The sequence below is a fragment of the Protopterus annectens genome, chromosome 9.part0, assembly GCF_019279795.1.
Source record: "Protopterus annectens isolate FY-2018-M chromosome 9.part0, PAN1.0, whole genome shotgun sequence".
Taxonomy (NCBI): domain Eukaryota; kingdom Metazoa; phylum Chordata; order Ceratodontiformes; family Protopteridae; genus Protopterus; species Protopterus annectens.
Window position 1 is genome coordinate 327,033,707 of NC_056743.1, and position 23,371 is coordinate 327,057,077.

The 23,371-nt window shown below is 41.0% G+C and overlaps 1 protein-coding gene across 1 annotated transcript in view; it reads right to left on the reverse strand.

Moving 5' to 3' along the window:
• The window catches only part of CAMKK1 (calcium/calmodulin dependent protein kinase kinase 1), a 1,557,316-nt gene that overhangs the window by 560,278 nt on the left and 973,667 nt on the right, over nt 1-23,371 (reverse strand). Inside the window, exon 5 of the mRNA XM_044082102.1 lies at nt 14,101-14,154. Coding sequence (XP_043938037.1) covers nt 14,101-14,154 — 54 coding nt within the window. The remainder of the gene's footprint in view (nt 1-14,100; nt 14,155-23,371) is intronic.

Sequence of the window (23,371 nt, forward strand, 5' to 3'; positions counted from 1 at the left end):
TCATGCGGAACAAATAAACTATGTTATAAAGAACAAGTGAAATTCATAGGCTATAGACCTGGTGTAAAAGGAACCTGCATGTTTAATAAATGCATCTTTTATAACTATATTTATACAGAGAAAACCTTTATGCATCCACTAACAGGTAAACCCTTTTTTACAAGCATATGCTGATTGCAACACCAGGGACATAGTATACATGGCTAAATGTTGCAGGTGTCCTACTTTTTATATAGATAAAACCAACCAGAGACTAAAAGAATACGTAGTCCTATATCAGAAATAAAAAGGCAGAAGATAAGTAATGCACTTTATAGGCATATTTTGGGTACAGACAGAAACCATTCATTTAATTTTTTTATTTGATATGTAGTTCCAATATACATTAGAGGAGGAGACAGAAAAAATATAACTGAAAGAGAAAAAGCTAAGTGAATTTTATGTTTTAAGGCCCAGTGCCTACCGTGGTTAAATGATGCATTCAGCATAAAACCAGTTTTAAAGGATTTGCATAATAAGATTAACTGAATTAGTGGATGTAGTTTTTATATTTTCTATCATTAAGTATATAAACAAATGTTTTTACTTCTGCTTAAGAACATTTCTTAATACAAGTTATTTATTAAATCAATGCTTTTAATTAATGGCTTAATTGCTTGCTTGTTTTTAATTGGTATTTAAGAGGTTTTGTAACAAATACATCTTGATGCCTGAAGAAGCAGTTTTGACCTGCAAAAGTTGTACTTGCAAAATAAACATAATTATATGGCTACTCATGGTTCTGGAGCTTTTGTCTTCTTATTGAATGGAGAACAGCACCAGTTTTTCCCCTCCACAAAGGTGGCCTAGCAACAGACCCAGGGAATTATAGACTCAAAAGCGTAACCAGCCTCATCTGTAAGGCCATGTTACATAGCATTATGGACCTCATAAATAAAGACATAGGCGAACTCCATACCCTGGATCCAACCCAATTCAGCTTTGTCAAGGGCAAATCCTGCCTGTTAAATCTGGTGGATTTCTTTGAAAATGTGACCAGGGCCATTGACTAGGGCAAATCTGTGCACACAGCATACCTCGACTTGGCAAAGGTTTTTGACACAATCCCGCATTCAGGCATTACTGATAAACTTAGTATACTGAATGTAAAACCCTTTGTTGTAAGATGGGTTTCCAACTGGCTCAAACTGGACACACACAATCAAAGTGGGTGACTCCACATCAACCAGTGGACCTGTCACCATCAGGGTACCACAAGGGTCAGTGCTGGGCCCCCTACTGTTTGGTTTATACTTCTCAGAAGTTCAAGCCAAAACTAAGTGGTTGTGGCTGACCAAGTCTGCAGACTAGGTGCAATGAATGAATCCCCAAATTATGTTAGTATACTCAAGGAGAGTCTTACTCAGACCAACTGGTGTCTTAGTCACGGTCTCAAACTGAATGCAAAGAAATGCATCATCATTCCGTTCGGCAAAAACAGTGTCTCTCCACACTATCAAATCAACAACAATAACCTAAGTACCTATGAAGTGCTAAGGGATCTGGGATCATAAGTTGACTGCGACCTTAACTTTGACCACCATGTGTCTAATGTAGTAAGGAAGGCTTTCTACGTAGCATACTTGATTAATAATGGCATCACCAAAAGCAAATACTCGGCACTAATCAGGCCCATAATTGAGTATAATAATGCCCCATTCGGCATGTACCATAACATGCCCATTCAGCATATACCATGCAAAGCACCTGCAGCAACTGGAGAGACAGAATAGTTGTATGAAATCTTACCATAACCAGAGATGTCCTTCTCTTCTGTGTTGCAGTATTCTTTACATATGGGTTGTATTCTGCCCAATGACCCGATGTCCAGCCTGTATACAAATGCTTAGAGCCACTGTCTGTATGTGGGATGTTGCACACAGGCACAGACAGCGTCAGCAATAAAAGGGCTGTCCGCACATAGCATCTTCAGAATAAGAAAGCCCCATGAGGAAAAACCAAGGGGAGCCTAGAAGGATCATCCTCTTAAAGAGCAAGCTGTAGGGGGAAGGCGGGAGGGATAGAATACTGCAACACAGAAGAGAAGGATATCTATGGTTATGGTAAGATTGTATACAACTGTTCTATGTCCTGCTATTCAATGTTGCAGTATTCTTTACATACGGGAAAGTACAACAGCTAAAAGGAACCTGAGGAGATGGACAGAGAAGGGGAACTAAGAGGAAGCATTTTCCAGGAATCCATGCAAAATGCCCTAGCATATCCTGCTCTGGATCTAGAAACAGTGTCCAATTTCAAATGTTTCATAAAGGTATAAACAGAAGACCAGGTGGCTGCTTCCAAGATGGAATGGGGATCTAGACTCTTGAAGAAGGCTCCTAAGGATGCAACAGACCTAGTAGAGTGTGCCTTAACAGATGATAAAAAGGAATTTCCATGGAATTCATAACAAAACAGAATAGCCTTAGAAATCCATGAAGATATAGCTTGTTTGGACACAGGCAAGCCCGGAGTACTGGGATGAAATGACACAAAGAGTTGGTCAGACTTCCTGATAGACTTTGTCTTGTCAAGGTAAAATCTGAATTGTCTATGCACGTCTAAAGTGTGCAAAATCCTCTCACTGTAGGATTGAGGAGAAGGGAAGAAGGTCGGCAATTGAACAGATTGAATAAGTGACAACTCGTTCACAACTTTTGGCACGAAAATAGGGTTAGTTCTCAATGATACCCTATCCTTATGGAAGACCAAAAAGGGATGCATATCCATTAACGTCTGAATCTCAGAAACCCTTCTGGCACAGATTAAGGCTACAAGAAGTACTTGTTTCCTTATGCAAAATTTTAGGGAAGCAGAAACTGCTGGTTCAAAAGGGGTCTGGGTAAGTTTTTCTAGCATATAGTTGAGGTCCCAGGGAGGAGGAACTGGTTTCCTGGGGGGGGGGGTCTTAGGTGTAGGATGCCTTTTAGAAAAAGCTTGACTTCCAACCTGGAAGCTAGGGGAAGAGTTAGAGGCAAGCAGGCAGACAAGGCAGAGCAATGGACTTTAACTGAGATGTTAGCAAGACCACTGCTGAGTAACTCACAAGTAGGAAAGCACTAGGGGAATGTCTGCACCAAGACCACTACTGAGTAACTCACACAGGTAGAAAAGCACTAGGGGAATGTCTGCACCAAGACCACTACTGAGTAACTCACACAGGTAGGAAAGCACTAGGGGAATGTCTGCACCAAGACAACTACTGAGTAACTCACACAGGTACGAAAGCACTAGGGGAATGTCTGCACCAAGACAACTACTGAGTAACTCACACAGGTACAAAAGCACTAGGGAAATGTCTGCACCAAGACAACTACTGAGTAACTCACACAGGTACGAAAGCACTAGGGGAATGTCTGCACCAAGACCACTACTGAGTAACTCACACAGGTAGGAAAGCACTAGGGGAATGTCTGCACCAAGACAACTACTGAGTAACTCACACAGGTGAAAAGCACTAGGGAATGTCTGCACCAGGACCACTACTGAGTAACTCACACAGGTAGGAAAGCACTAGGGGAATGTCTGCACCAAGACAACTACTGAGTAACTCACACAGGTACGAAAGCACTAGGGGAATGTCTGCACCAAGACAACTACTGAGTAACTCACACAGGTACAAAAGCACTAGGGGAATGTCTGCACCAAGACAACTACTGAGTAACTCACACAGGTAGGAAAGCACTAGGGGAATGTCTGCACCAAGACAACTACTGAGTAACTCACACAGGTACGAAAGCACTAGGGGAATGTCTGCACCAAGACCACTGCTGAGTAACTCACACAGGTAGGAAAGCACTAGGGGAATGTCTGCACCAAGACCACTACTGAGTAACTCACACAGGTAGGAAAGCACTAGGGGAATGTCTGCACCAAGACCACTACTGAGTAACTCACACAGGTAGGAAAGCACTAGGGGAATGTCTGCACCAAGACCACTACTGAGTAACTCACACAGGTAAAGCACTAGGGGAATGTCTGCACCAAGACAACTACTGAGTAACTCACACAGGTAGGAAAGCACTAGGGGAATGTCTGCACCAAGACAACTACTGAGTAACTCACACAGGTACGAAAGCACTAGGGGAATGTCTGCACCAAGACAACTACTGAGTAACTCACACAGGTACGAAAGCACTAGGGGAATGTCTGCACCAAGACAACTACTGAGTAACTCACACAGGTACGAAAGCACTAGGGGAATGTCTGCACCAAGACCACTACTGAGTAACTCACACAGGTAGGAAAGCACTAGGGGAATGTCTGCACCAAGACAACTACTGAGTAACTCACACAGGTAGGAAAGCACTAGGGGAATGTCTGCACCAAGACCACTACTGAGTAACTCACACAGGTACAAAAGCACTAGGGGAATGTCTGCACCAAGACCACTGCTGAGTAACTCACACAGGTAGGAAAGCACTAGGGGAATGTCTGCACCAAGACAACTACTGAGTAACTCACACAGGTACAAAAGCACTAGGGGAATGTCTGCACCAAGACAACTACTGAGTAACTCACACAGGTACGAAAGCACTAGGGGAATGTCTGCACCAAGACAACTACTGAGTAACTCACACAGGTAGGAAAGCACTAGGGGAATGTCTGCACCAAGACAACTACTGAGTAACTCACACAGGTGAAAGCACTAGGGGAATGTCTGCACCAAGACAACTACTGAGTAACTCACACAGGTAGGAAAGCACTAGGGGAATGTCTGCACCAAGACCACTACTGAGTAACTCACACAGGTAGGAAAGCACTAGGGGAATGTCTGCACCAAGACCACTACTGAGTAACTCACACAGGTACGAAAGCACTAGGGGAATGTCTGCACCAGGACCACTACTGAGTAACTCACACAGGTAGGAAAGCACTAGGGGAATGTCTGCACCAGGACCACTACTGAGTAACTCACACAGGTAGGAAAGCACTAGGGGAATGTCTGCACCAAGACAACTACTGAGTAACTCACACAGGTAGGAAAGCACTAGGGGAATGTCTGCACCAAGACAACTACTGAGTAACTCACACAGGTAGAAAAGCACTAGGGGAATGTCTGCACCAGGATCACTACTGAGTAACTCACACAGGTAGAAAAGCACTAGGGGAATGTCTGCACCAGGACCACTACTGAGTAACTCACACAGGTAGGAAAGCACTAGGGGAATGTATGCACCAAGACAACTACTGAGTAACTCACACAGGTACGAAAGCACTAGGGGAATGTCTGCACCAGGACCACTACTGAGTAACTCACACAGGTAGGAAAGCACTAGGGGAATGTCTGCACCAAGACAACTACTGAGTAACTCACACAGGTAGGAAAGCACTAGGGGAATGTCTGCACCAAGACCACTACTGAGTAACTCACACAGGTACAAAAGCACTAGGGGAATGTCTGCACCAAGACAACTACTGAGTAACTCACACAGGTACAAAAGCACTAGGGGAATGTCTGCACCAAGACAACTACTGAGTAACTCACACAGGTAGGAAAGCACTAGGGGAATGTCTGCACCAGGACCACTACTGAGTAACTCACACAGGTAGGAAAGCACTAGGGGAATGTCTGCACCAGGACCACTACTGAGTAACTCACACAGGTAGGAAAGCACTAGGGGAATGTCTGCACCAAGACCACTACTGAGTAACTCACACAGGTAGGAAAGCACTAGGGGAATGTCTGCACCAAGACAACTACTGAGTAACTCACACAGGTAGGAAAGCACTAGGGGAATGTCTGCACCAAGACAACTACTGAGTAACTCACACAGGTAGGAAAGCACTAGGGGAATGTCTGCACCAGGACCACTACTGAGTAACTCACACAGGTAGGAAAGCACTAGGGGAATGTATGCACCAGGACCACTACTGAGTAACTCACACAGGTAGGAAAGCACTAGGGGAATGTCTGCACCAAGACAACTACTGAGTAACTCACACAGGTACGAAAGCACTAGGGGAATGTCTGCACCAAGACCACTACTGAGTAACTCACACAGGTAGGAAAGCACTAGGGGAATGTCTGCACCAAGACCACTACTGAGTAACTCACACAGGTAGGAAAGCACTAGGGGAATGTCTGCACCAAGACCACTACTGAGTAACTCACACAGGTACGAAAGCACTAGGGGAATGTCTGCACCAAGACCACTACTGAGTAACTCACACAGGTAGGAAAGCACTAGGGGAATGTCTGCACCAGGACCACTACTGAGTAACTCACACAGGTAGAAAAGCACTAGGGGAATGTCTGCACCAAAGGAGCCATTTTCCTTGTTTGGCACCAAATGGAAAATCTTCTCCAACTGAAAATACAGTGTTTTCTAGTAGTGGGTTTCCTGGTCACCTACAAAACCCTTAGCACGTCCTTAGAGAATAGGTGTCTTAAAGGGATTAAAAGTTGATCACCCACAGGGTTAGCTGTAGAGATAGCAGATGTGGGTGAATCAATGATCCCTTGTCCTTAGTGAGTAGGTCCAGCTGGTGAGGTAACTTGAAGTGATGACCCTTGGCTAATTGCAGAAGAAAAGGGAACCAGTGCTGTCTTGACCAAAAGAGAGTCACTAACAAAATTTTGGGTTTGTCCTGTTGGATTTTCAATAGGACTTTCTGAATTAAGGGGAAGGGGGGGATGCATAAAGAAACATCCCCTTCCATGAAAAAGACACAGCATCCACCCTCCACACTTAAGGATGAAGGGACCTGGCGCAAACACGAGGAAGCTGTCTGTTCATAGGTGAGGCAAACAGGCCCAGTTCTGGAATACCCCACTGGTGAACTAGGTCCAGGAACACATCCCTGTGGAGCATCCACTCGTGAGGTTGTGTCATGCACCTGCTTAATGAATCTGCCACTGAGTTATGAGCTGAGGGAAGGTACACAGCTTGCAGAGTTACCTTGTATAACACAGCCAGTTCCCAAGCTCTGATGGCCAAAGACTCCTCCTTTGGGGACGCATATTCCAAAGGAGAGGGAATTTGAGTGGAATGTGCTAGAAAGTCCTCATCAGATGAAGACTCCTCAGATTCTGAGTCCTGAATGTGAAGTTTTGCAGGCTGTCCTAGAATAACACCCTGGAACCCAGATGGCTGCACTGGAGAAGAGGCAAAGGCCAGGCCCTCTATGGTAAAGGTGAAAAAGGTGAAGTCACAGGCCTCAAAGCCATCAGTGCCTTAAAAAGGCCCTACAATCCAATCCAATGCTGGGGTAGAGGGAGCTGGGAAATGCCTAGTCTTTTGCTTCTTTTTCACAGGCCTAGCCTGTTGTGGAGAAATGACAGTCATAGGCCTAACCTCCGGTAGTTCTTCGGACAAGGAAGCTGGAGTAGTTCCTGAGTCTTCCATGATAACAAGCCACAGTTCCCCAAGTTGTCAAAATTGGACATCTGCATAGCCTCGGATGTGCTAGTATCTGCACTCCTGAGGGCTTCCACCACGGTACCCACCGAGGGAGTGGACCCTACCTCCGATCGTAACACCAGGTATTCATCAACCTCAAGGGGTACATCTGAGGGAGCAGGAGCAGCTAAAGAGGATTCAGGTCTAACCTTGCTAACCTTCCTCTTAACAGACGTCTCAGAAGTACTCATGGACCCCTCCATAGTGTCCCTAGCCAGATGTTTGAGTCACTGGTTTTCTACGTATAAGTTCAAAGCTGATAGACAACTGCACAAAGTTTTGGGAATGAAGGCCTGACAAACAGAACAGGACCACTGGTCGTGAGTAGGCCCTAAGCAAAACAAGCACAGCTTATGGCTATCTTTATGTGGAATTAGTCTTCCACACCTACACTTACCCTTTCTGGATGACATTAACAAAACAAATGGCAGAAGCAATATATTAAATCCCCTATGGGGTATTTATCTGAAGCTGTAAGATGAACCAATGGGGCCCAACAGCAGACCGAATGTATGAGTCAAACTTTCAGAAAGGTGGCAAAAAGTTCTGAAGATGGTATGTGTGGATGTCCCTTTTATGGCTGATGTTGTCTGTGCTTACGTGTGATGTCCCACATACAGGCAGTGGCTCTGAGCTTCTGTATACAGGCCGGATGTCAGGTCATTGGGTGGAATAAAATCCATATGTAAAGAATACTGCAACACTGAATAGAAGGACATCTCAGAGGTTTCTAACAAAGAACATCAAGGGACTCCAGTATGTGCCTTACAAAGACCAACTACAGTCCCTGTCACTATACTCTGTATCATATAGACTTCTTAGAGAAGACTTACACCTGGCTTAAAGAGCAATCTCATACCCAAACCTAGTAAACTTGCTGCACATCCATAAATCAAACAGGACTACAGCTATCCATTCCAGAGACCTAAATATGGCCTGCGACTTAAATAGGTCATGCTGGAGGGACAGATTTGTCTCCCTGCAACTGTCGCATCTTTGGAATAGGCTACCAATTCATATGAAACAGAGCACCTCTATGACACTGTTCAAAAGGAACCTGGACGAGTGGATGGGGCACTGTAAATTCTGCCTGGGGATAGCCCCCACAACCCTCCTGGGCATGGGCAGTTATTACTAAATGCAATCCTGGGTATTGACTAGTATATCTATGGTATTATATTGGGATGAAATAGACTTAAAATGACCTCTGGCTCGATTGCCTAGCAAACTCCTATGATCCTATGAAATTCTAGGTTAGTACTGTGTGAGTTTGTGTGTGCGAGTGTGTGTGTGTGTGTGTGTGTGTCACACACACACACACACACACACACACACACACACACACACACACATACACACACACACACACACACACACACACACACACACACACACACACACACACACACACACACACACACTTCTAATCTGGAATATTCTGAAGTCCTAGTGGCATTCAGTTTACACATTTCCATCTATGTCCACCCTCAGTGCACACTGAATTATGTAAGGATTATGAGTAAGTAGTACAGATACCCCAACATGATTTCCAGTGGATCTGAGACTCTTGCACAATTTCCTGGGGGCTGGACTGCATACCAGGGTGATTGTGCTTAGCCTTGGTAATGAGAAAGTACAATCAATGCAAGGCTAAGAACGACTTCAGGTTCAGAAAATTATTGTTTAAGCAGTGCTATCTTGATGTTGGAATTTACTGTATGGGATGTAGATAAATTGAAACTTGCCTAAAAAGGCACTATGGGGGCAGCACAAGTTTAGGCGGTATGTGAAAGTCATGGGATGAGAGGGGCAGGCCATCCCTAGCAATGCTGGTGTGCTTGTTGATCACCTCATCCCAAGCAGACACACACTGGATCCCCATGGAATGACAACAGGTTACTTATTAATTACTAAAGTGTTGTGTCTTTGAATTTAGGCATCATTTTCAGAGAAGGTTGAACACTGTTCAGTTCTAGGGTTTTACACTCCTTGGAGACATGAGTAGAGTGTTCAGTTGTCTCACTGCATTTTCATACATCTCTGTTTTACACTTATAAATTCCACGCTATCCAAGTGGAGAGTGCCCAGACTTACCATTACTGTAAGCCATCTCCCAGCTGTTTCATGGATCTTGTAGCAGGTTTCATCTCTCATACAGTCATAGATTCATAGATATTCAAAACCCACTGATTTACAGATTGCCATACTCTCTGTCAGGCCAAACCTTTTTTCTCTAAGAGGGTCACAACAGTCAGTCCTGGAGTACATTTGTGGATATGCATCCAGTAATCTAGTTAACATTTAAATGATAACAGTCATGATGCTTAACATGTACATAAGCTTTTTTTCCAGATGTTTGGTTGGTACTGGGTTACAAATCTATCACTCCATTGTGTTTTATTTATCTGTTGTGAAGAGTTAGGTCCTTGGTTCTAGTATTGGTGGGGATATTTGATTTGTGGAGAAACAGGTGGTCCAGGACAACTGTGTCTATAATGATGTGAGACAGAGATCCCCCCTCAAAAGTCTACAAGATATTGAATAAAGGGATAAACCTTCCATCTTTCATTGGTAGCTCAGGGACTTTAGTCAATAATCTTTTTAGTTATGAACCTTTGTGATATTTAAAATTGTTTGATATGTTTAATAAGACACGCCTAAAGGTTGCATTATACTCAGTAAGTGGCCTCATCAATGCTGAGTATAAGGCAGTGATTACCTTGAGGGTATTCCTTTGGCAATTAGCCAGGATAAATAAAATGATTTCCTGACAACTGCTGTCATATGATGATCAAAAAAGCACAAATACCCACGTCCTGATTTTTTTTTTGTTTTGTTTTATAAAGGTGTATGGTTGACACAGTATGATAAAGGGAGGGGTTGAGTACCAAAATGATGATACTACACTTTATTTTAGTTTGAGCTCATTTTAGTACAGCAAGAATTTACAAGTGAAAGTTCATTTTGTAGAGTTTGGATGTCACAGGGTGACTTAACACCCCCTAGCTTGCAGTAATCTACAAATTTTGTTAATCAGAGGTCTTAGCTCTCTGCTTGGAGATCTGAAAAGTAAATACCAAAAAAGAGAGGTCCCAGCACTCAGCCACTGCAACTCAGACTGTGTGGGTTTTGTTTTTCGGACAGTTTGCTATTCATCTCACTGCATACAGCCTGATTTTTAAAGGATTTCATTTTTATAAGAAGCCAACATTAGTACTAGTGTGCAAGGCCTTGGCTGGGTCAAGACATCCCCATGTGCATTACATGGCTACTATATGCAGCCTACGTAACCCTTTTAGAGATCACTAGATTAAATAGTACCAATCCTTCACAAAGGCAAACTGTTGGGGGTCAAGTCTGACAAGATTCTTGATATCTCAATTTATGAGGTCATTATAATACATTCATTGTCTTTGCATATAAGGATTGCAAGGCTCATAGATCTCCTCACATCTGCTTTCTTTCTTCTGGTCTGGATACTAAGCAGCATGGTTTATAGCAAAAAAAAAAAGAGAGAGATCTGGATGGTGCAACACTCCAGAATTTAAACAGTAATAACTTAGAAAGGCACCAATCAGTCAGAGGCATTCCTTCTACACCATGGCAGAGAGAATGCCTTCTGCCTCTTCTCTGACAAGATGCAATCAGTAATATCAAATACCATGCTGCCTGATTTAAGCAGTTCCAGACGTATCACAAATGGAGGAAACATCAAAGTTAGCACATTGAATTGTACTCCAGCAAGAGGGGTGCAGTCAACACCTTTGAGACAATTTCTATCAGAAGAACTAGGAAAGGGCAACTCCAGTGCAGAGGTACACATGACAGGTACAGGTTTAGCATGTGTTGCTTGATATAAAGACAACACTGCAGTTCAAAGACTAGATTTCTGGGACACTTGTTAGCTTAGTGATACCTCATGACTCACTCCACTATAGCTATATTACTAATTAATGTGAAAAACACATATGCAGGTGCACCTCTGCATTGCAAGACAACAGGAGCCCAGTCACCTACAGCAGGTTATGTGCGAGTGCCATCACTGCTAATGGAAAGTCAAGCACTTTCTTCATAAATAGGAAAAAAAACAGTGCTCACTCATTACAATTCCTTCAACCAAGTTCCATGACCTGAAATTTAATTTTAATGAGTACTGTCTGTATGGATGTTGCGGTCAAGTCAAGCCCGAAAATGCCCTGCAATGAATTAGTTCACTTCCCCATCTAAAACAAATTAAAACTAAAGTAAAATGAGCTACAAGAGTTTGCTTTTAGCTGGATTTTTGTTTCAGATTGTGACAACATTGACTCTGCTAGTACCCAAAAAATTGTGTGACAGTGTTGTGGTAACTAATTAATGGAAATGGACATATGACTTGCCCCTTTCACTATGACAGCAATAACATTAAAACGACTGACCCACTCTACAACCCATGGCAACGTCGACTGAGACCATAAAATAATTAGCTTTTGTCAGCATGCCATTTGTCTTCCCCCAACAGTATGCCTGCTTGACCAAATCTTTTCCAGCTACTAATACCTTTCCATTTGAACACATTTCTTACAGGTAACTCTTTAGTCCAAGTTCTGTGCTCTACTAAAACCTCATTTAATTTTCCAAACCTAAATGGATCATATAACATCAACAAGTCCTTAACTTTTCCTTTTTATCTGTCTCACCCTCTGTGATTTAAACTTTGATACGGAACATCCACCCAAGGCTAAATGTTCTTCTACCTTCTTTGTATACATTGTCATTATGTACATATTGTATATTAAGCTCACTTTTATTTCTTTGTTGTTATTCTTATTTCAGCGTATATTTGTATTATGACTTTTTATATACTTTGTATTCCTTTATGTATTCAGCCCAAGTTGAGAGTGAAATTGGTCAGTTTTGTTCAGTGCTCTACCCCATTAAACAAATGCAAATACATTGATAAATGAATGACCCCATTTGAACAAAACATGTGGAACTAAAAGTGCCTACAATAAAATCACTCCAGTATGTTTACTTTATTTTTAGATGAATCATACTTAATGTGTCACATGAAACAATAAAGAAAACTGTTACATAAAGAGTTAAACAAAGCAACTGTGATCATTCATAACAAAACAGAACAATCTTCTTTAGAAATGTTGTATAATACAAAAACCTCACACAGAAAAATGTGAATAAACACTATTACAGAAAATGCCAAACAAGCAAACCAACCCACTGCTGATGTTTGGACTGCCTTGTCTGAAGTCTGAAAAAGCCCTCTGCTTCCACACAACACTATCTGAAATGGCAGAGTAAGGCAGCCACGTTTAACTGAGACTGTAAAATGGTATACATTAGTCTTAGCTGCAATTATTTGGCTTTTACTTCAGGTTAATGAGTTTTACATATTTAGCTTTCAGAACAGTTTTGGCAGTTACTCAGACAAACAGGGAGAAACTCCTTCCAGCTGTTCACATAGAACAGCAGTAAACTTGCCAAATGTATTCTCCCTGTCAGACATACTCACTACCACGTGATGTTACAGTCTCGTGGCACACTGCAGACTTTGCACGTGGTCTCAGTTATCCTGGAGAAATTTTCCAAATGACCAGTTTGATATGATGGACTCTGTGGTATAGATTAGTGTTACGAATTTTATAAAACTTTTATCAGCAGCCTACAAAACAAAGTTAGATTTCTGTATATGTCATATAGAATAAAAGGATCTCTAGAATTCTGCTGCAAGTGAAAATTTAACTTAGCATGTTTGCATAAACCCAGAATTATATACCTATGATACTTTACCAATTCCAAGCTTTAGGTCATATGGTTGTATTGAAACAATAAATGCTGGCATCAAACTATCTGTCAAACACTGACAGATGGTGAATTCATGTCTCTACTGCAAGCCTGCATGTTGTGAAGAAAATTAATATTTTAAAGATTACATTAGCTACAGTTTAGATCCTACATGTTATGCACTGAAAACTGTAACTTTAAACCGTGTTGAAACAAACTGATTTAATTAAAAAAGTTTTCTTTCTGTACGGTTTTGCTCATTATTCATTGCATTTCTTCTTTGTTACTATGGCATTGTTGTTCCTGCTCCCTCACTTCACGATAACTCTTCCATATCTCATGCTATGCTCAGAAGAAACTGAACCAGTACAAGTTCGGTGCAGAATATGTCTACGTTACTAAAGACTTGCATTAATTATTTTCCTTGTAGCCAGGAGCTATACATGAATTTATCCCATGGGCATGTCTGACATTTTGTTTTTCGTAGGTTTGTAGAAACTAACATGCTGTTCGGACATCTTATTTCTGTTTGTCTTAAAATGAAAAAAAAAAAAAGCAGAATAGTGAAGATGAGAAGCATATCTGCATTCTAGAGAGACTCTGAATACATAACAACACACAATCAGTATGGTCACTAATGTAAATTAACTTTGTATAATGAATACATCACAGCCAGAAGGGAAATGCTGCACGTGTGTGTGTGTGTGTGTGTGTGTGTGTGTGTGTGTGTGTGTGTGTGTGTGTGTGTGTGTGTGTGTGTATGTGTGTGTATATATATATATATATATATATATATATATATATATAAACATAAAAGAAATAAGGGAAGCAAAGAAATCAGTGGTGGGCAGGCAAAACAAATGTCTTTTCTACTTACATAATACTTGTCATCATTTTCATTGTAAGCTAATTTAACGACACCATAAGAGCCCTGCAAATGAACACACAAATTTAAAGCGTGAGTATGTGCTGTGCATATGTAGATAATCAGTGCAATAGTCATTAATATATTTCCAGTAATGTCATAGTTACCTTCCTCAAAGTCCATACATTAATACTTATCAAGTAGTACTTTTAAAATAATGCAGTTGTCTTTTTCAGCAGACTTTGGATTTAAATATTATTCAGTGCTTTTGTATTTATCATTACCATTCCTGATATACAAAAGTTCCAGTACTCAGTCATGAGGCCAATTGTTTGATTTTTATCTTGAAATGTTACTAGCATCATCAAAGTGAAACTTAAACTTAGTAACATGCTGTAAATACGTCAAACATCTGCTGCACTCATTTATTCATACATCGCTGCCACACAGGTAGTGGCTTGATACAAGTGTTCAGTTTTCACATTGCTCAGAGCTTTTGGAGACAGGAGACTTGCCAGTATCTAGAAAGGCTGGCACTAAAAGGAATCTTTCCTCTGTGTTTATCATGCAAAGTTGGAAATATGATTTTATAATTAAATTTATAGACCCTGATTTATGAGCTCTCAGTGGTTTGTGTCACTAGACCACGGTGGCACACCGGTTAGCGTTTTTGCCTCACAGCAAGAGGTTCTCCAGTTCGATTCTCGGCTGCAGCGCCTTCTGTGTGGAATCTGCATGGCCTCCCCACTGTCGAGTGACATTTAAAGACATGCAGGTAGGTGCGTGTGTGAATGGGTATGCCTTCTTTGAAGGTTGGGCATTGGGCTGGCACCTCAGCACCGTAAAAATCCACTGCCAATCATTAGCGGACTGGAGTTCTGCTGTGGTGACCCCTAACCAGGAAAAGTCGAACGCCATTACTTTTTTAGTGTTCTATGTCAGTAACAGCCTGTTTGCAAAGCTGTATCTCTCCTCCCTCAAACACAAAAAAATTCTGGAATGTTCAGGCTATTTGAAGAGAGTAAAGGGATACATGGCAGCTCCATGGTACAGAAGAATGAGGCTGTAGAGGGGACAGGGAGTTGTGTATATACCAGGTGACCCTTGGATCAATCAGTGACTTGAGTGATAGATGATGCAGTGCATGGTTGATGCTCACTCATTAGTCCTGAAGAAGGAGTTGGTCACAGTCAAGCTACAGGTGCCATAAAAGTGGATTACAATCTGCATCTACTCCATGCACAGTGGGGAGGGGGGTCATGGGGGAAGAACCTTGCAAGCAATGCAGCACACTCTAGCTAGGCATACATAGCATGTGCTGGACATAGCACACCTGGCATTATACTGCACCTGACAGTCACAGGGGAAGAGTTTCACAAGCAAGCAGAAAATGTACTCACTCCTTACTGGTTGACTGACAGGATTTGCAAACCTGTCATCTCCTTTGCCTAGTGTTGGAGGTTGCTGTGAAGCAATTGAAATGACTTGACCAAAAGAGGAATAGTTCTCAAGGGTTGTGGGGAGAATGGGAAATCAACAATCAGTGTTAAAAAGTGAGAAGCGGCAAGATATGTGACATGGGTCCATCAGGGCTGCACTTGTTGCACAAAGCTAGCACCTTATTTTAACATTAAAAGGATCATGTGGCAGCTTCTGTGATGATTTGTGTCTCAATATAGCCACCCACATAACTAACACACTGCTTTGTCCTAGTGAACATGAATTTTAATACGTGGATATATGCAAAAAGGCAAATTATACACTGCTACCCCTTCTCCAACAATGTTCTTTTATAAAAACATTCCAGGTTTTCAGCCATTAACTTTCAAGGGAGTGAACTGCCATTCAATTAATTCTTATTTGAATACCCTCACAATAAAATTAACTAATAAATAATTAACACTTTTCTTACAAAGTGAATAGTAAAATAACACTTAAAGGCATACCTACATCTGTGTTCCTATGTATGACAGTATACACATACTTCATTATATCATTTTCTTTTAACTTATCTAAATAACACTTTTATTATTTCTGGACCAGGGTGAGATGCACTTGCAGAAAACATAACCAAGCAAGAAAAAAAGTGTATATTATCTCAGTACTATTCGCCAGAAAAAATGATCTGCCACCATATTCTTCAGATCCTTATTACTAATGGTCTTTAAATGTTCTTAGGGGAACCTATTACATGTAATATGGTTTTCTGCACACAATGGTTATCACAGGCACACAAAATGTTACATATTATCCCCTCAGCTGAACAAATAACAAATAACATAATGTTGAGAATTCTACTAATACTCTAACATGGTTCCAGTTTTAGATAAGTGAAAAAATGCATATTTGCTACAGAAGTCTTTGTTAAAGGGAAATATACACATTCATTCTTTCTGATGATAAATATTTCCTAATTAGCTCATCTGACATGCTGTATCCATTACAAAAATGAGGTTCTGAAAATACAGTAGTTCACCCATTAATACATTGCCTGAACAATTTTAATACCTACTGTAATTGTATTATATTTGAATACAAAATAAATAAAAATAAATGATATACACATAAATAAATAAATAGATAAATCCTAACCTTCCTTTTCCCATTGTTTTCTAAAATGTCTTTTTACTCCGGGAAATTCTCCATATAATCTGGCTTTGTGATGCAGAGGAATAAAGCACTGACTGCAGCCCAGATGACTCTAGTCCAAGCAGTGGCTGAGTCACTAGGTGGGACTGAGGGGCTTTTGCACCAGCTCGTCCATCCTGGAGGGAGGGAGAGATTAATTCAGACAGAGGTCTATATGTTAGCCACTGATTGTAGGACATGTGCGTGGTACCAACAATTGGTGACAGTACCTACTGGGGTCATGTGTGTGGGAGCATGCCCACATCAGGGAAGGACAAAGCACCTGCATGGGTGCTTGGATGATTTCCCCTTTGCACTACTCTCACCTCCATGCTGATACCAGAGTGGGTGAAGTGCAATGGTTAGTGTAGAACAGAGCATGTGTTGTAACTGTAAGAAGCATTTCAAAGTGAGGGCACGTGCATATAAACAGAGAGTACATGCAGGCAGCAATGCCATTTTGAGAGACCAGCCAGAGTGTTAACATGTATGAGTGCAGTAGTGTATCTGTTTATAAGTTTATTTAAGTTACTAAGCCTCAATCCTGATGTGTTTATATATAATAAAGCTGCTTGAACTGAACCCACAACTGTTCATCTGTTTTATCCTGCCTGGATGAGTGACAGCATGCGTGGAAACAAAGAAAACAAATTCTCCACATGCCAACAAGTTTATTAAAGATGGTACATAAAATGCATAACATGTGAAAAGTGTTACAATTAATGGCTTTCCATAAATAATTCCTTTAACAGACCATTCATGACTTTTTTCTAGTTTTTATCTTTCTACACATGCAGAAAAAACACAACTGTACGTGTTTGTTTTAATATTATGAAAAACATACCCAGTGGCTATTTGAAACCTTCCCAAATGGATATTAGATCATCTGTATGATGCCAACATCCTTATAACAATTTGACATTCCTTTACAAAAGTAGACATGAATTAATTTATATAAATGGGGGCAAGAGATATTCTGCATAGCTGTATCTTTGGTCTACAGATAAAATCTCCAGTAAACAAAACAACTTTGCCTTCCTTCTCAATTCTTCTACCCTGTTCAATAAATCTGTGCATAAAACTCACCTTCAAATTACTTCACTGGTGGTCCTCAAGGGCCTTTCTGTTTTTTGATATTCCTTATCTGCTACGAAGGTACTTACCTTCTTCTCAGGTAACTCCTCTAGGAAGCACCTTAATATAACTTCAGCCTTTTTGTTCTATCTACCTGTAAGAGGAAACAGGGTCTGATTTCAAAGCCTCAATGCCCCAAAACCCTACTAGTGACCTACACTGTTACTAATACCCCACTTACCTACCTTTACAGTCAGAAGTTAAAAGCTGCTTGTCTAATGGGTGGATATTACAGAATGAAGCTAATCACACAGCCCTTTCTCAGTTACATCATCCTTACACCATTGCAGTGTATGTTTTACTAAAGTCTAATTTTATTTTGTTTACAGACCATTAACATGGGGTACACAGTGCCAGACAGAGAAGGATAACTGGTAGAGGTGTCACCCTTAAGTTAAAATAGGTATGTTCCTCTAATTGCCTGAAACAAAGCAGATGCTGCCACAAATGAGATGAAGCCAGTACCTTCTTTTTGTAGCACAGCACAAGACTATATGTGCTTACCAAGGCTTAGTTGCTAGTACTTTAAATGAGACTTTAGTACATCTTGCTGCAAACAACCAGTGGGTTAAGCTAGGCAACTACCCTATGCCTCAAGCATTTTAGCAAACTAGACCTTACTCATTTGGAAATGTGGCCTACTAGTAAAAGGATGAAGAAATGCCACTGGCTGAGAAATCACCATTTTTGGCTACCTATCTCCTGTCTTCTCAAAGTAAACAGAACAATAACCATAGTAATTTGCTGCTGTATACTTGCATATCTACACACAGGTACAAATGCACACACACACACACACACACACACACACACACACACACACACACACACACACACACACACACACACATACATACACACACACACACCTACCTTCTTGGCAAGAAGTACCATAGCATTTGTTTCAGCCAACCAGATTGGCCTGAGGCATATCTCCACCCCACCGCAAAATGAATATAAACCTGAGAATTTAACTCACTAAATTCATTAATCTCTGTTACTTTTTTAAAGCTCATCCATCTATCAATAGAGGTTTTAGATCTAAACAGGTTTAGTGTGCCTTATTTCTCAGGAGGCTCTACTGTGTGAGACAGGGAGAAACTAATGTTGTTCTTAACTATTCTTCTGGCTTTTTTTTATTTTTCTTGAATTAAACCACACTTCAGGCTGGAAAGGCAGGCTTGGCATGAAGATCCAAAGTATGTCATTCCATTTTTCTGTATTAAAGTAACGGCACATGCACTGGAGGCAGTTTGCAAGGATGGATGGGAATGAGTGGCTAATTATCTTATGCACCCAGCTCCCTACTGAAATGTCAGCATCCATACCGTTGAATGCCGACAAGATGAAAAAAAACAAAAACCCAGGAACATGGGAAATCCCAAAGATTGTTTGTTTCCTTTATACCTCTTTTTTGCATGGGGCAAGCCCACCTTTACTCCATGAGGTAACGGCAAGCCCCTCTGCACACCATGATGTAGGGGCCAGCCTCCCTTCCCCTCCACATACACATCTTGAATGTATGTAAACTCTGAAATCACCATAGCTTGGAGAAAAGGGAATATTCTGAGAAATGGCCACCTTGGACTTAGTACATGTAAATCTGTTTTTCAGTCATTCAGTCTCAACATTTTTTAACTTGCTCTAGTGGGTCCTGGCCTTTCAAATACTTAGCTATGCATCATACAGTATGGGAGGCAGCTTATCCCTTGTTGCACTGGTGACATGTGCTGGAGTGCAGGTGTATCACCTGCAGTAAAGAGCCGAGCCTGGTTATGCTGAACAGCAGGGAGCCTCTTTGCTGAAATGGTGCTCATGTGGGGTAGGAGTAAAATAATAAACTTCCCATTTTACTCCTGAGAATCAGCAATTATGGAACATGCAAACTGCTGACACATTGGGAAGAGGTCACTCTGCAGGATTGGCAGACTGACATACTCCCTGAACCTGACTCTTGTCCTCACTAGATAATAAAAAATGTCAGAATGTCATTGTCCCCAGGAAGGAACAAATTGAATGTAGGAAGGGAAAGCCGCTGGTGTGATCCTATGAACCTATAAATAAATAAATCACAAAATCATGCCTCTGTGTTTTCCAAAATGAGATGCACCCTATGTGACCACATAGTTCCCCTATACCTAAGGATGTCTTGGACCACAGAATGTGAAGAAGTCTTCTTGAATAATGACAGAAGGGAAAACAAAGCATATTTAACTTGTTACCTACTCTTTTAAGACAGAATGATGAAAAATTTGACAGAAGGGTACAAATACATTTACCTGACCATACTTTGCTGACTGAGTACATTCAACTTTTTTAGGGAAGAGGGTAGCAGGAAAGCTCCAATTATAGAAATGTTTGTCTGAATGACTCTTACTGACTGATTATTGTTTGATATCCAGAGATGATTAACTGGGCAAAACCTATTTCAGCAGAGTACCAGGAAAAGCCCCCACCCTAAAGATTAATTACATTAGACTGAGTAATAAAAACATACCTAAATGAATATTAGATAAAAGGAGCATTAAAACAAAAAATGGTACTGAATTTACAGACATGTGCCCATAAGACTCTAATAAAATAAGGGATTAAAATAAAAGGGATGTGCCAACTTGGCCTGGCACATTTAAAAAGTCAGCTAATTTTACACAAATACAAGGAAGTTTGAAGCAAAATGGGTCTATATTAGAACACCGAACATTTGAAATGTCAGGTGTTCTAATATCGACCCATTTTCAGCGAACGCTGAAAATATCGAAGTTACAGGAAACCGAATTCTTTCCTAGGGAAAAAATTGGGTTATCCGTTTCTGTTTCTTTGGTATTTTCAGCGCTCTGGTGGAAAGTTACGGGTCAGGTTCAGGTAAGTGTGCGATTGTGTGGACGTGTGGGTTGGGGCGGGTTAGGTGAGTTAGGGTTAGGGTGCGGGTCAGGTAAGTGTGAAATTATGTGGACGTGTGAGTTAGGGTGGGTTAGGTGAGTAAGGGTTAGGGCGCCGGTGAGGTGACTGTGCGATAGGGACAGACCTTAGGGTTAGGGTTTGGGTTAAGGTAAGTGGATAGTTAGTGGTGTTTATATAGTTTAGTGTAGGGTTAGCTGTTAGAGTTTAGGTGTATGTGTGCAGATTGCTGTTTGTGTGGTGTGCTTGTGTTGTGTGTATGTGTTTTGGAACAGCAAATTTCTTCAATAGGAAAAAATTTGCTTTTCTGAATGTTCGATGTTTTTTTTTTCAATTGCTAGGGTTCGGAATTAGAACACTCGACATTTTGAATGTTCGGTGTTTTAATATAGACCCAGCAAAATAACCATAGAACAAATGTAGACATTTACACTACACTAACTAAACAGCATCTGATGAACTTCACAAAAATACGGCAAACCAAAATGGCAGCACAAACTCAATATTAGGGATTCGTAATAGATAACAAAGAAGAAACTTTTCCTATCATTCACTGTTGTAGCAGAAGTACCTGGGGGAGGGGGTTGTGCTGGTCCCATTAATACTTACAATATTTATAAATGAAGTACCTGGGAGAGGGGGGTTGTGCTGGGCCCATTAATACTTACAATATTTATAAATGAAGTACCTGGGAGAGGGGGGTTGTGCTGGGCCCATTAATACTTGCAATATTTATAAATGAAGTACCTGGGAGAGGGGGGGTTGTGCTGGGCCCATTAATACTTGCAATATTTATAAATGAAGTACCTGGGGGGGGGTTGTGCTGGGCCCATTAATACTTGCAATATTTATAAATGAAGTACCTGGGAGAGGGGGGTTGTGCTGGGCCCATTAATACTTGCAATATTTATAAATGAAGTACCTGGGAGAGGGGGGTTGTGCTGGGCCCATTAATACTTGCAATATTTATAAATGAAGTACCTGGGAGAGGGGGGTTGTGCTGGGCCCATTAATACTTGCAATATTTATAAATGAAGTACCTGGGGGGGTTGTGCTGGGCCCATTAATACTTACAATATTTATAAATGAAGTACCTGGGGGTGGGGGGGTTGTGCTTGGCCCATTTATGCTTACAATATTTATAAATGAATTACCTGGGGGAGGGGGGGGTTGTGCTGGACCCAATAATGCTTACAATATTTATAAATGAATTACCTAGAGGAGGGTGGTTGTACGTGGCCCATTAATGCTTACAGTATTTATAAACAAAGTACCTGGGGGGGTTCTACTTGGCCCATTAATGCTTACAATATTTATAAACAAATTACTTGGAGAGGGGGGTTGTGCTTGGCCCATTAATGCTTACAATATTTATAAATGAAGAACCTGGGGGAGGGAGGGATGGTTGTACTTGGCCCATTAATGCTTACAATATTTATAAATGAAGCACCTGGGGGAGGGGGGTTGTGCTTGGTCCATTAATGCTTACAATATTTATAAACAAAGTACCTGGGGGGAGGTGGGTTGTGCTGGGTCCATTAGCGCTTACAATATTTATAAACAAAGTACTTGGAGGAGGGGTGTTGTGCTGGGACCATTAACGTTTACAATATTTATAAATTAAGTACCTGGGGAGGGGGTTTGCTTTGGGCCCATTAACGCTTACAATATTTATAAACAACAAGATGAGGCACTGTTCTACCTATTAGGATATACACCATGATGGTTCAGCAATTCTCTGCAAAGCTAAAACAAGCCTAGAAGTTCAAATTACAGCCATTTTAATACTCTAAGTCTAGTTGCTTAATTAAGGACTTTGCCTAAACATCAACACAACAAAACAAAGGTCATTAGACTGAGGCTGCAACAGGCACACAGCTCTTTGATGTGGATACCATCACATACGCAGCAGCAGAAGTGTAGCAAGGGTAGGGTGAATGGGGCAGCTGCTCCAGAAGCAAGGTGTTGGGGGCATGATGGGTGATGCCACCTGGGGGGTACTGTGGTACTGGTATTCAGAAATAAATGTCAATATGCTGCATTACTGTGTCTGTGGTCAGGGCTGCAGCATGCCAGGAGCTTTTTTTTTTTTTGGTCCTGAAGTATGAGAGATTTTTTTTTAATCCAAGAGGTCTTCTGGTTTTTTTTTCTCAAATTAAAGTTGGAGTATTCAGGGAACACCACAGGGAGCCAGAACAGATGGCTATGGCTCTGCTCAGAAGTTACAGAGTTATAAGCAGAATTGACTTAAAGTTGGAATAACATACACACATAGAACAGTAACATCTACCAATATTATAAGACAGTAAACGCATTCCTCTCTCTATATCCTTAGACCTGCACTAAAGTTGCTATAGCAATTTTTTCCTCAATTCCTAAGTGCCCATGTGCTTTTCACCAACTTCTGAATACTTCTTTCACATTAAATGAAAATAATTTGTCACTGCATTGTTAGTTATGCTAGTGGGGTAAAACTAAGGAACATCACACATGACTGTCTGATCTTACATTAGCTTAGCTGGCTTGAAATTAACAAGAAAAAAAAACAATGATTTACTCTGCATCGTCAGCTTCTAGATGATTTGCCTTTGTATTAGAGTTACTGTAAAATGCTACAATGCTA